This window comes from Anarrhichthys ocellatus, unplaced genomic scaffold, assembly GCF_004355925.1.
Source record: "Anarrhichthys ocellatus isolate YVR2014 unplaced genomic scaffold, GSC_Weel_1.0 scaffold2, whole genome shotgun sequence".
Classification (NCBI taxonomy): domain Eukaryota; kingdom Metazoa; phylum Chordata; class Actinopteri; order Perciformes; family Anarhichadidae; genus Anarrhichthys; species Anarrhichthys ocellatus.
This window is the reverse complement of record NW_022280032.1, coordinates 359493-372827: the sequence shown is the minus strand read 5'-3', so window position 1 is coordinate 372827 and position 13335 is coordinate 359493. Positions and strand designations below refer to the sequence as shown.

General features: G+C 41.5%; 2 protein-coding genes across 2 annotated transcripts in view; both read left to right on the top strand.

Annotated features, from left to right (window-relative positions):
• The window catches only part of cadps2 (Ca++-dependent secretion activator 2), a 109950-nt gene extending 105751 nt beyond the window's left edge, over nucleotides 1-4199 (top strand). The window contains exons 28-29 of the mRNA XM_031856931.1: nucleotides 942-1046; nucleotides 1685-4199. Coding sequence (XP_031712791.1) covers nucleotides 942-1046; nucleotides 1685-1855 — 276 coding nt within the window. The 3' untranslated portion in view covers nucleotides 1856-4199. The remainder of the gene's footprint in view (nucleotides 1-941; nucleotides 1047-1684) is intronic.
• Nucleotides 4200-7790: 3591 nt separating this feature from the next.
• On the top strand, nucleotides 7791-13034 carry fezf1 (FEZ family zinc finger 1). The gene is made up of 4 exons (XM_031856904.1): nucleotides 7791-8876; nucleotides 9778-9912; nucleotides 10763-10895; nucleotides 12787-13034. The coding sequence occupies exons 1-4, from the start codon at nucleotides 8067-8069 to the stop codon at nucleotides 13032-13034; spliced, it is 1326 nt and encodes a 441-aa protein (XP_031712764.1). The 5' UTR covers nucleotides 7791-8066.
• The last annotated feature ends 301 nt before the right edge of the window (nucleotides 13035-13335 follow it).

Genomic DNA, 13335 nt, shown 5'->3' with positions numbered 1-13335 from the left:
CCGCCCTAAAGCATCCCGTGCTTTATGGTCTGTGTGACTCTAAATGGACCATAATGTACTAAATGAACATCATGCTGTATTGAAGAAGACTTGAAACTAGAGATTGAGACCATAAACTCATGTTTACAATGTTTACTGAGGTAATAAATCAAGAGAGAAGTAGAGTCATTTTCTCATAGACTTCTACACAACCAGAGAAGTCGCCCCCTGGTGGACACTAGAGAGAATGCAGCTTTAACACATGACGCTTCGGCTTCATTTATCCTGACGGGAGGTTGCCGCTTGCTTTGTAGGTAGAAACGTAATGTTTTAGAAACATGTATCTCCTTCAACCTCTCCGGGTAACGAGTATCACTGTTACACAACATTTAACCACGATGAGCTCCAAATCCACTAAACCAGCCTGAACATGAAGAACATCTGAAACCACTCATGAGTCTGTGGAGCAGAGACGGAGAGTTGTCGGACCCTGGACGACCCTACGCTGTGATTGGCCAGTCTGAGTTTGGAGGGGCGGGACTTAGCGAAGGGTCATTCGAACGCAGAAGAAGAAAAGGGTGCAGTCTCATTGGTTCATGTGTCAGATTCAAGAATTTAGGTTACCGTGTCTCGATTCCAAAAATGTAAGGTATAAATCCCATATTTTACTTTATTGTTTGATTGTGTGCGGCATTGAAAGACGGACAAACACTTTTCAATGTCTCGCTATAAAACACCTCACTTCACTCACACACAAACAACAGTTTATCCATATTAGCCAAACATTTGGAGATCAAACCAAAAAGTGTGAGTTACTAAAATGTTGGTGATTATCCGTCACTGCACAGGAAAACTGTGTGACAACAAATACGGTGATAAAAGGTGGGCCGAAGTTGAAGCAGGCAGTGGGACTGTGAACTGCGAGGTGCTGTTACAGCTGACGGTTTGGGTTTGTCTTACAGCAATGGTACAGCGGCTCCATGAAGGTGGTGTGTGTTTGGCTGACGGACAGACTGGACCTGCAGCTCCACACGTACCAGCTGAAAACACTCATCAAGATTGTGAAGGTGAGAAAATATATATTTCTTAAACTATTCACGAGAACTTCTGTCAAACAAAAACTGATTTTGTGTTGGGGGAAAAAAAAAAAGTTTGAAATTCAGAGCTGACAGGTTACTTTTACCTACCGGATTTAATCTCCTTTTCTCTTTGGTTTGAAAAGATCGGCAGAGAATGAACCTTAGGCTGACTGTAAAAAAATAAATAAAGAAATCTTAATTTTGGCCTCATTCATGGAAAAACAGTCAGAGCTGACACTGAAGAAGAAAAGACAAATCAAACCACAAGTGTCCTTGAAAGCAGCAGCAGCGGTGTGAAGAGGCGCCGACGCTCGAGAAAACTGCTCAACTGTGCTGCTCGCTGCTTTTGTCTTTTCATAGTTCGCTAATGTACAGAGACGCGCGAGTTTAACTTGAAAGCAGCGAGACGAGGAATTATAATGGCTTCCGACTGAAGGTAAAAGCCCCTCAGACGCCTCGGTCCGACACATAAAAGACTCGGCTCGTCCTTGAGCCTCAGTCTTCACGGGGTTTTTTGTGTCCTTTCAAACGGCAAACGGCAAGAGCCTCCTCCCACTCGCCACATTCCTAAGGTGCTCTCTGTCCCCCCCCTCCCTTCTCCCTTTACCTTATCCCCGTCTCCACAGAAGACCTACCGCGACTTCCGGCTGCAGGGCGTCCTGGACGTCGTGCTGAACAACAAGAGCTACGAGACCGTCTACAACCGGCTGACGGTGGAGGAAGCCACGGCGGCCGTCAAGTCGGGCGACGGCCTGCAGGGCATCAGCATGAGGGACAGCGACGAGGAGGACGATTGAACGCACATCATTACCTCCACGTTGATACTTAACAGATCAGGACCTTCCGTCACCGTGTGAGTTCTGTTGTAGATAAGAAAAGTCACACGTGTGCAGTAGAGGTGTCATTCATCGTGACCGGAGGTCCTGATCGGGTAAGGACGAACGCTCAGGTGGTGACCCCCTTCCCTACCCCCTTCTACCCGACCTGTCACATGCTCACTGCCCTGACACACTGCCGTACATGCACGAGTGAGAAAAGACAGGGACTCGTGGTGACGGACCCTCTGGACGGTGCTGAGACGAACCCCGTCCTCCTCCCCCTCTCACCTGCGGGACAGGAAGCCCCGCCCTCCTCCACGTGCAGCCGTACTCTGATTGATGTCACTTTGTACAGCAGAGCTCAGCGATCGCCGTCAGGGCGGCTCCCTCTGGTTTCGTGTTCACCCACAGTTGTAGCGTAATGTTAAGAAAAGTTGTTTTTAACAGACAGCAACGGCAGCAAAATCAACTAAAGACATTTATTTTCATTGGAATTTATTGGAATTGTAAGGTTCTATTTGACTTTCATTCACAATCATATCTTTGAATGTTACTTTATACTGTTATGGTCTTATTTTATAACCAACCTATTTGGTTAAAGGTACAAGTCAAGAGTCCTGCTAGCTTCCTCTGTATGCTGAAACATCCGTTACAACCCACAGCACCTGTCTCCACCAGGCGGCAACCTCCGGTTCTGAAAAATAAAGTCAACGCTTCATGTGCTAAAGCTGCATTCTCTCTAGTGTCCATCAGGGGGCGACTCCTCTGAGTGTGTAGAAGCTCACCCCTGTTCGCGTCGGCCAACGTTGGATCCTTTAAGCACGTCTACAATATCTCTCGAACCGTTGCCACGTAGCTTTTAATTGGCTAAATGTAATCTGACCTTAGAGGTGGCAGATCATAACATCGCCTTGTTTAGGTCGGACAATGCGACAACACACTGACGATCGGTTGAGCCTTGAGGGTGTCATGGGGTCTGGTCAAATCGAAAGAGCTTATCTTTTGGGGACCAACAATGTGCCCACGACATTGATCTGCTTTGATGTTTCTCATCTAAATGGAAACGTGGAAGAGTAATAATGGTGGTAGTAGAGAAAGATCAGGATGTCGTTAGGATTCATCACAGAAGGAGTTGAACGGACATTTAACTGTTTTCCTTGGTCATTTGACTTGCACAAAAGAAAATGGCGATTTGTGTTAGTTGCAATGGTGACAACCGCATAAAGTGTTAGGTCTGTTTGGTAACCTATGTATGTAACTAACGGTTCGTACGTAAGTTACCTAACAAAGGTGACGGAACGTAACTTTTTCTAAATTTCACTTTCAAAGCGTGCGGGTAGTTGCGGTTTTGGACCGTCTGAAGGAATTCAATTTAAATTGATAACCAGCGATAACGACATCCAATCGGCTGATAGCATTTGAAATTGGTGGCTGAGAAGCTTTGCCTTGAAATGTAATCTGGGGTTCAGCCCAATGGTCCGTCGAGGTTTCATCCGGCGATGGGGTCGAGCTTTCAGAACAAAAACAGAAAGTAGTTAAAGGCCAAATGTTTGGTGTTCAGAGTCTCACATCTGCAGAAGAACTCTTACAACTCCAAGCTCATGGACCGTTGCTGCACCGCTGTATCTACTGAACCTTCTGATGAACAAACGACCGGTATAGCCTCAGGCGGTAAAAGATGCAAAAAAATCCACGATCCAGTTTCACCACCGGAAGGTCTTTAAAAGTGTCGAAACTCTCTGTTTGGGTAGATAATTGTTCAGAATCGTGACTACACGGTGACGCAGTCGCCGTTATCTCTGTTCATCGTAATTTTAACTGTTGTGAAGAGTATTGAGCTGTGGAGTGATTTGGTCGTACTGCCTGATGTGCATCGTGTCCAACCGTCGATCAAAGTCTTCAAAACGTGCTGACGAACTGGAAAGACGTCTGGACTCTTTCAGCGGGAACGTGGATCTGTTTTTAATCCGATCGATGTGTTTTTGATGCCGCCGTTCATTCCCGCTCTACCGTCTGTTTGCTTGTCGTCGTTGAGATAAAAGAAAAAGAAAAGTCAGTGTAGGCCTCCGATCAACTCTCTGCAACAACCGGCCGTTTGTTTTAACTGTCGGTCCGGTTTGTGTCAGTGCAGTTCAGAGGCCAACAACATATATGAAGAAGTATATTTATATTGTCTTACTGTGCACCTGTTTTGTTCAGGTGTCTTAACTGAGTGTCACATTAAAAGTGTTTTTAAAGCACCTGTGTTTTCACCGCGTGGGTTTTTATTGTACTCAAACTACAGATTCATTTATTTTTTTAGTTTTATTAGAAAAGAGACGATAACTTGTCATTGTTTTATATTGTCCACAAATCCACAACAAAAAGCATTAAGATTTGAGGAAATTTTTAATTTGGGGCGAATATTTGAAAATCTGTAGTTTGTCTTAAACCACTTTACGGCCAAAAGTATGTGGACACGCCTGTGTTCATAATGTAGTGTTCCGTTGGTCTGTTTCTCCTGGTTTTGACTCGACCCCTCAGCAGACGATTGTATTTTAGACTCCAGTGTTCTTCGAACTGGTCAGTTCGTCTCTTTCCTGTTTCAACATGACAGTCGGCTCCATAAAGAAACGACGTCTCCAGTCTGGTGTGGAGGAACTTGACCGGCCCGCAAAGAGCATTGAGCTCAACCCCATCCGACAAATAACAGAGTTAATGTAGAACATCTCCGTCTGAAGGAATCTGGTTCATACAGCAGGAATCTAAAGGGAATACCAATAATACAGAGAAAACCGAAGCTCCGGAAAACCACTGAAATATGTGAAGTAAAGAAAATCACTGCTGAATTGTTAATGAAAGCACCAATAATCATAACAGTAAACACCCTTTAAATAATCATTATTGTCTTTCTTAATTAACTCACTGTTCTATTAATTATGCAACAATTATCCCTTCAAGCTGATTTTAAAACGCCTTCATGTTCAACATGAAAAGGTTGAAGAATTTAAAATCATCCGTTGATCGACAGACACTCAAGTCCTTCAATTCAGCCGAAGACGATAATTAATATGAAATGAAAAACGGACGCATTGATATTTGGTATACGGACACAATAATAAAGAGAACCAATCCCTTTGTTTTCTCTGCTTCATCTAAGACATTTTCTACCATTTAAAAACTAAAAGTAGTCCCATCGGTGCCCAAAGACTCAAATATAATAAGAAAAGAAAAGCTCAGAGAACTTCTGCACCAACGGTTCAAATCACAACGTTCACGGCTGTATTCTGGTTTCTGTTGTTTTCATCCTTTAAAGTACTTCTTCCCCATTCCACCTTAACTCTTGTGGCTTCAAGGTGTTTGTTCTATTTGATTTGTTTAAGGAGCTTCTGTTCGTCTGCTGGCTGTCGTCCATCAGCTGCGCTTTCTTTTCTCTCATTAAAATGAGCATCAAACCTTTTTACTGCAGTCTGAGTCCTGCTGCTGCTGCAGCCTGACCAAGGACACGTTATTTATTGTCATTATTAACAATAACAATATATAAATACTATGCTGTTCATGTTATAATAATTATAATACTATACGTAGAGTTGCAGAGGTGTTAAAAGTGACTTCCTGCAAAGAGAAAAATTAAAATAAATCAAGAATAAAATGAAAATAATAAACAGAATCAGATTTCCTCCTTTTTCATCTTGATATTATAAAAATACTGAACTGAACCATTTCTGTCAGATTGTTTTCATTTCAGAGGTCAATAATAATAAAACACGAGCAGTCACAAATATCTGATGTTCACCACAATTCATAAACTAATAACGATCATCAGCAGTCAGCAGATAAAAAGAACAAATCACAGAAACATAATTAGAAGGTTTAAATAATTATTATAGCTGGCAGACAAAATACAAGGGCAGATTAACACACTGGCTTTATTACAGATAATAATATCAATAATGATAATTTGCACTTTCTGTAAATTTGCATGCAACTCATTTTGTCATCATATATATTTGTGCATAATTGTCCTTTCACAGATATTGTTAATTAAGAGCTGCACATTGAATTCCACTCATTCTATATTTAGAGCTTGATGTGAAGCTGAGCATGACAATAATAATGACAATACAGTTAAATGTAATAGTACTTTATTATTATTGTTGTAACAGTTTACTTTAAGTTCCCCTTCAGCCACCAGACAGCTTTATAACACTATAATAGCTGTGAGCAGCTATAACATTATATATTATATTCTATGTTCAGAATGTGTCAACAATTATAACTTCATATTTTATTACTATAGCGTTGTTTTATTACAGCTGTTTTACTGTATTTCACTCTTTTTGTTTGTGTATTCAGTTCCAGGCCTTCACTGCTTCTGTACGTGCACGCGGCTCATAAAGTAAAGTGATGCAACATTATGTTATTGTATAAAACAAGGCTCAGTGACAAATAGCAATGGATACAAATAAACGTGCAATAAAAACAGAAATAAAAGAGAAGAGAAGAGAATAAAGGCCGCTGCAGCTGCGACACTAAAGAGTGTGTGAATGTGTGTGAAATAATAAGCTGCTTGTCATAATTATTACTTCATAATGTTGTGTTTTTACACACTAACCTGTAAAGCGTGATTGTTATAGAATGTGTTGAGTGTTCTGACGCGTGAAGCTTCCAGTAGAAACATGAAGTCACGTCTGAGAATCTCTCGTTCCTTTAACGATACATTTTTTTTAAAATGTTTTATGAAAGGCATCACGTGACAGTTTGTGTCGCCAAAAATACATTTTTACTATTAATATTATTGGACACGTGTTTTATTTATCACTTCAGTTATAATAACTCGTTTTGTCTGCTCTCATTAATCCATTTGTTTTTTTTTCTCATATTTCATAAATTATGATTATTGAGGAGATGTTGATAGGATATTAATTTTTAGATTTAAAAATATTTATTTTTTAAATCACAATAATAATCATTTTTATTTTTCAGATTTAAAAAGAGGCGTAAATATGAATAAAAAACTTGATGTGTTGTGTGTTTGCTGCGTCGCTCTTCAGCGTCACTTTTATTTTCTCTCCATCTTTTGTTGGAACACTTGAAGAGAGAATTCAGCCTCGCGGAGCGGCTGGAGGAACATTGTTGTCGGTGTTTATCGTCAGTCTCGTGGGCTCATTCTGTGGAGTTCACGTGTTTACGGTCTGCTCTCTGTGCGTAAAAGAGGCACGCGGGAGAAGTTTGCCTTCTGAGATTTCTGCTAGAAGAGGTTTTTATTTGAACCCAAACGTGATGTTCTTCTGAACCTAAAGCACTAAACACAAGGAGAGTCCAAAAGGGAAACGTCTCGTGTGCGTAAAAGAGCCGTTTGCATCCAAAAAGACAAAACATGATGAGAGAAGAGCGCGCACGTTATTGATCATGTTCATTCTTAAGCATATATATATATCGGAGTCCATCCAGAAGAAGGTGTTTCTTTCGCGGGGAGGTTTCGGTATCCAAAAAATCCGGTGCGTAAAAAGAAAAGAGAGAGAGAGAGAGTCAAAGTTTGTGATTCCAAGACCCGAAGCCCAGCCAGGCCTGGGGTCGATGTCTTGAAATCCATTTTCTGTTCAACAACTCGATCCGTTTTTTTTTCCTGTCTCAAGTTCACCCGCGTGACAGCTCCGTGTCTTCTCTGAGCCGTGCGTAAAATCAAAAGGGCTGGGTTTCAGGAGCCAAAAGATGCGTCCAAATGTGATCAAAAACTCCCGACAGCTCGTGACCCCGAAGCGTCTGCCGTATTGCGATTCAAAAAAAAAAAAAAAAAAAAAAAAATGATGTCACGCGAAGCCACAAGGGGACCTGGGATTTACCAAATACCTTCCAGTTGAGCAGGAGTCCTGCCAAGAAAGGGACAACCTCCTCCTCTCCTCCTCCTCTTCCTCCTCCAGCGGCGACAAAGTGCAGAGAATCGACGGAGGAGAATTGAGCAAATTATCTACTACTTTTATTCCGCTCTTCCTTCCTGGACGGTAACGATCGGCGAGGTCTCGGCTCTCCGCACGCCGTTATCGAGCGTCAATAAGGACGGCGGGAACGGGGCCTGTGATTCGGAGGGGTGGGGGGTTTCCCCGGCAGATGATGCCCTGTCCTACGGGCCGGTGAGGAGCAGCGCCGACCCCCGGCTTCCCTCCAGCAGCTTCTTCTTCTTCTTCTTCTTCTTCTTGATGCGGAGGTGATGGACGGTCCCCTCCGCCGCCCAGCGGGGATCCTCGGCTCCCCCCCGGCTTCTGGGAGCCAACCCGCGGGTTCCGATATGCTCACCTCCGGCGGCGGCGGCGGAAAGCCGCTCGCTTTCTCCATCGACCGGATTATGGCGAGGACACCCGAGCCCAAGTCGATACCGCTACCCAGCTGGTTCCAGTCCGCTCCCGCGGGGAAACCCGACGTCTGTCCGTCCTCGCTGCATTGCATGATCCCGCTGGTGCCGCTCGGATACGAGCCGGGCCACCGGCTCAGCATCGCCGGGCTGGATTCGGGCCACTTCGACGCGTCGTCTCTCGCGACTCCCGCGGACTTTTTGGGCTTTGGGTTGAACCACAAGAACCAGCAGGAGGACTCTGCTTTGAGCCAGACCGCCGGCCAGTACAAACTCTTCAGACCCCGGGTCGTGAACCAGTCCTCCTTCCCCACCGTGGGCACCGTGTGCTACCTGAACTGCAGCGGGGACGGCGGCTCGTGCCCCCCGCCGGCCGGCCTGGTCAACCTGCACCCGATGGCCTCGTACCTGCTCACCGCGCGGCACAAAGCCTTCATGGCGGAGAAGAACAAGCCGGGCCTGCAGCAGGCCGGGGAGCGGTACCCGGTGTCCAGCGTGCAGGCCTTCAAAGAGCTGTCTCAGAGCCAGATCCAGCACTACATGAAGGAGCGGGACCAGATCCTCACCGATAAGATCTTCAAGGGCTCTGCGGCGGCGGCGGCGGCCCGGCTGAGCGGCTCGTGTCCCGGCAGCAAACCTAAAGTTTTCACCTGCGAGGTCTGCGGAAAGGTGAGTTCTTTAATTTCACCTGGAAGCGGGAAACTAAACCAGAGTCACAGCAAGTCCTCCGAACCCTGGACCGTGATGAGTTTGTTCATTTAACAGTCAATTAGGAGAATTAAAAATAATGTTTTTATTATTATTTCAAGGATTTTTGTTTTGTTTTCTGGATGAATTTAGAAATCTAGATTAAAATTTAGAATCGGATTTATTCAAACTGTCTTCGGGAATATAATTCTTAACATTTTAATTTAATTTCCTTTAATTCATAAGGAAATCATTTGAATGTTCGATAGTTTAGATTAGTTCAGACTTTATTTCAGGATGTATTAAAACAGCTTCAATTAGAAGTTTGGTCTGATTTCATTTGAACCATTTTCAGGAGAAGTGTGTTATTTTAAAGTTTTATTATAATTACAAGATTTGGGTCGTTTATGTTTGTTATGTGAGAATCTTTTTTTAAGATATTGAGCTCCACTCTGACGCATACATCTGCTGAATGGGCAAATATTTTATTTTACTTAAGAAAGCTAAAATATTCAGCACAAGACAGCGAGCACGTGAACCGAAACCGAATTAAATCTCGTTAATTCCTCAGTTAAATCCAGATTCATTATAATTTAAGTATCTTTCACATAGTGCGTGCTGTACAGGGCTACATGGATGTTATTAATGAGTTATTAATGAGTTATTAAAGTCCATTAAATTAACCCGGACAGATTAACTTAAATTAGACTCAAACTGATAATTAAAGAGTATTTATTTGTGTGGAAAATAGCTATTAAATAAACCTCTAAACGGTATATAAGGAAGTATTTTTGATGTGTTTTATTATTATTGTTATTATTATTACTGCTATTGTTATTGTTCTTATTGTTGATATTACACATATTTTTTATTTCTCTCTCAGGTGTTTAACGCGCACTACAACCTGACCCGCCACATGCCCGTGCACACCGGCGCGAGGCCGTTTGTGTGTAAAGTTTGCGGGAAAGGATTCCGACAGGCGAGCACGCTGTGCCGACACAAAATCATCCACACTCAGGTACGGAGCCACGGTCACGTGCTCATTGATATGATTCATAAACTCACTTCAGTTTCAGAAAAAACTCTTTATTTCATTGTTTTATTTTCATTTAATTGTTTTCTTCCCTGATGATGCGGACAGGAAGTCATTCTGGCATCATCTTTATTAGCGTATGATTTATTATCTTCTTTTGGTTCATTTATTATACTTTACAAAACAAAATAAAATAATATTTCTGGTATTAAAGTCCTGATAACAAAAATAAAGAAAAGGCCCGTTTTCTATTTTTGGTTGATTTTAAAAAGCCTCAGAACATTAATAACTTAATATAATATCGTTTAATAATTCCTGCATTGAATTAAAGTATAAAGACCTGTCAATCAATTTGATATGAGGAGTGATCTAATGAACCCACAGTAATTACGATGTGTGTGTGTGTGTGTGTGTGTGTGTGTGTGTGTGTGTGTGTGTGTGTGTGTGTGTGTGTTACTTTAGTATCACTGTTTTAATTCTGTGAAACTTTTATAAAAATAAATAAATAATAATGAATTAAAATAAATTATTTGGGGGATTAAATGCATTAAAGTCGAATTCTGTTTTTTTCTAAAGAGGGGAGATCAGTGTTCGCCTCGCGCCTCAGCTCAGCCTGTTCGTTGCGCTCGAGCTCCCTCTGTGGTGTCACAGTGACTCTCCCATAATGCATCAGTTTCCCTTCAATAATCACAGGCCCGGGGGTTTGAGGCCAATGAGTGAAAAATAAGAATACATATTGTAATATTCCTGAGGTCATTGAACGCAATCATCTCGTGCTGCATTCACTGTAACTTTATTTGAACATATATTTGTTTTTCCTCTTTATTTTTTTCAGGAAAAACCGCACAAGTGTAACCAGTGCGGGAAAGCCTTCAACCGCAGCTCCACCCTCAACACGCACACGCGCATCCACGCGGGATACAAACCGTTCGTGTGCGAGTTTTGCGGAAAAGGATTTCATCAGAAAGGTGAGAAGAAGAAAAACAATTTACATTTTAACCTTTTGTTTGAAGACACAAATGACCTGATTTAATTTTGAAGTAAAAATCTCTATAATATTTAAATTAAGTAATTATTGTATATTGTTTTAATCTGCAATATTGAAACACTACAATTGTGTATATATATATATATATGTTATAATAATAATAATAGTAGTAACACTATGATAAAAAATAAATTAATACAGAAACAAAATTATAATAATTTGCACTTTCATGTAAACATTTCTAGAAGCAGTTATAAATGTATCTTTGCGGTGATATGATCGTTTATAGACAAAATAATGTTGCTTAAAATCTGGCTGAACGCCAGCCAGCAGCATCTGTCAGCTGTCAATCAAAGTAACAGCCAATCAAATCACTGAGATACAAAAACAAATCACAGAAAATAATAAAAGAAACAAAAGTCATTAAGCTCGTGATAACAGGGACAGACTTTAACGTCCCTGAGGAGAATATGTGCGACTGAATCTTTCTATGTTCAATAAAACAAATAAAACACACACGAGGCTTTTTAAAAAGTACACAAAGCTCGTACAAAAGACACAAACCGGATCTTTTTAAAATAAATCACAGATGAAGGAAGTATTCAGAACTTTTGCTGAAGTGAAAATCCTGCATTCAAAACTGTTCAAAAATACTGAATAACCCACAACAACAATGTTAATAACAGAATACGTAGTATTTGAATCTTAATCCCAAAATATAATTAGATTATTTATTTATTTATTTATTACAACATTCGGCCTTTCCCATTTCCCAGCCTGTGCATCCTCGATTCCTTCCCTCGCCTCCTCCTCTCCTTCTCTTTGCGTCTTAGTCCCGCCCAACGGGAGATGCGAGAGAAAGGAAACGAGGAAGAGACGCGAGGAGAGAGGAGTCATCCTCGCCTCGCAGTTTAGGAATTATAATAATAATAAAAGGCACAAAAAAACAGATAAATGAGAAGAGTTTATTGATTTCCACCAATCAGAGGGCAGCGTTATGTAACCTGAGAGACTCCGGTTTATCAACACTTTTATGAATACAAACATATCATATTAAATATAAATATAATATTTAATTATACCTTTATTTTTCTTCTGGATGTTTGTAGACAAACAGAGGAGGCTGTGAATTTATTTTGGGTCAAAAATCCTCTTTCGTCATCGTTTAAAACAGATTCCAGAAGAAGCTGAAATATAATCATCATTTGTAGCCAAGTTTGTATATTTTTTAGTTAAATGTCTTTCTTTTATTCAGTGTTTTGTGTGATTGAGTTTAATTCTTCCTCCCGCTGTCTCTGGTTTATTACACCGATCCATCCTGGAGCTGCTGATGAGATCATTAACAGGAACCTGTTCAACCCGCTCACATTAAACCTGCTGAGTCTTCTAAAAACACACTTCTTTAGGTTTGATTTTTGATCATTCCAAAAGTATAGTTCTATAAATTCTATACATTTTGAAGTTCACGGTTCTGTTTGCGTTCTTTGTTCCTGCGTTGTGTTTTATATTTATGGAAGTACAAACGTGTGAAATGCTTTGGGCTGGGAGGCTCCATGAGAAAGAAAATAAATAGTAGATATAGAAACGACATATAAGATGTAGTACAATAAACTGCAAAAATATAGGAAGCAATAAAAATATCCTTCTAATTAAAAACAATCAAACAGTAAAGATTGAAACAAATCATTTCTTTTAGTTTGAGCTGCTCTCTGTGACGTGAATCAGCTTCAAAGGGTCGGAAGCTAAAAGGTTTAGACTCTATGAACACAAATCATTTCATATTTCTCTATAAAACTGAACAAAGTGGGTCAAAGTGTTTCGTGTAGTTTTTCATGCCTCATTCTGAACTCGTCCTCTGACTTTTCTTGCAGGAAACTACAAGAACCACAAGCTGACGCACAGCGGGGAGAAGCAGTTCAAGTGCTCCATCTGCAACAAGGCCTTCCACCAGGTGTACAACCTCACCTTCCACATGCACACGCACAACGACAAGAAGCCCTTCACCTGCCCCACCTGTGGGAAGGGCTTCTGCAGGAACTTTGACCTGAAGAAACACATCAGGAAGCTGCACGACCTCGTGGCCCAGCAGGCGGCCCAGCAGGCGGCCCCGCAGGCCTGAACGAAAGACTCTGTGCCCTCCGTCCCGACATAATCCCCCATCAGGCCTGACACTAAACTTAAGTCCTAATATGTCACATCTATAGAGCCCCCCCCCCTCCTTTTCTTTCTTTATAAATTAGCAACTTGTGCCCTCAAAAGAACAATGAGTGTGCTTTGTTCCCCCAAATGAGTCGTCTGGATCCTCTAACGACTTAATGTGTTTCTTTTCATCGGTAATTGGAGCCCGACAGTGACAAAGTCCTGCTCTGTAGATGGCTGTCATTCGGCCGCTTGCTTCTTTCTTGTGCAGCCATGAAATT

Excerpts from the sequence above, each read along its gene's own strand:
- fezf1 (XM_031856904.1), top strand. The coding sequence starts at position 8,067 with ATGGACGGTCCCCTCCGCCGCCCAGCGGGGATCCTCGGCTCCCCCCCG. Across the intron at positions 8,877-9,777 it reads CCTGCGAGGTCTGCGGAAAG|GTGTTTAACGCGCACTACAA; the intron begins GTGAGTTCTTTA and ends TTTCTCTCTCAG. Across the intron at positions 10,896-12,786 it reads AAAAGGATTTCATCAGAAAG|GAAACTACAAGAACCACAAG; the intron begins GTGAGAAGAAGA and ends CTTTTCTTGCAG.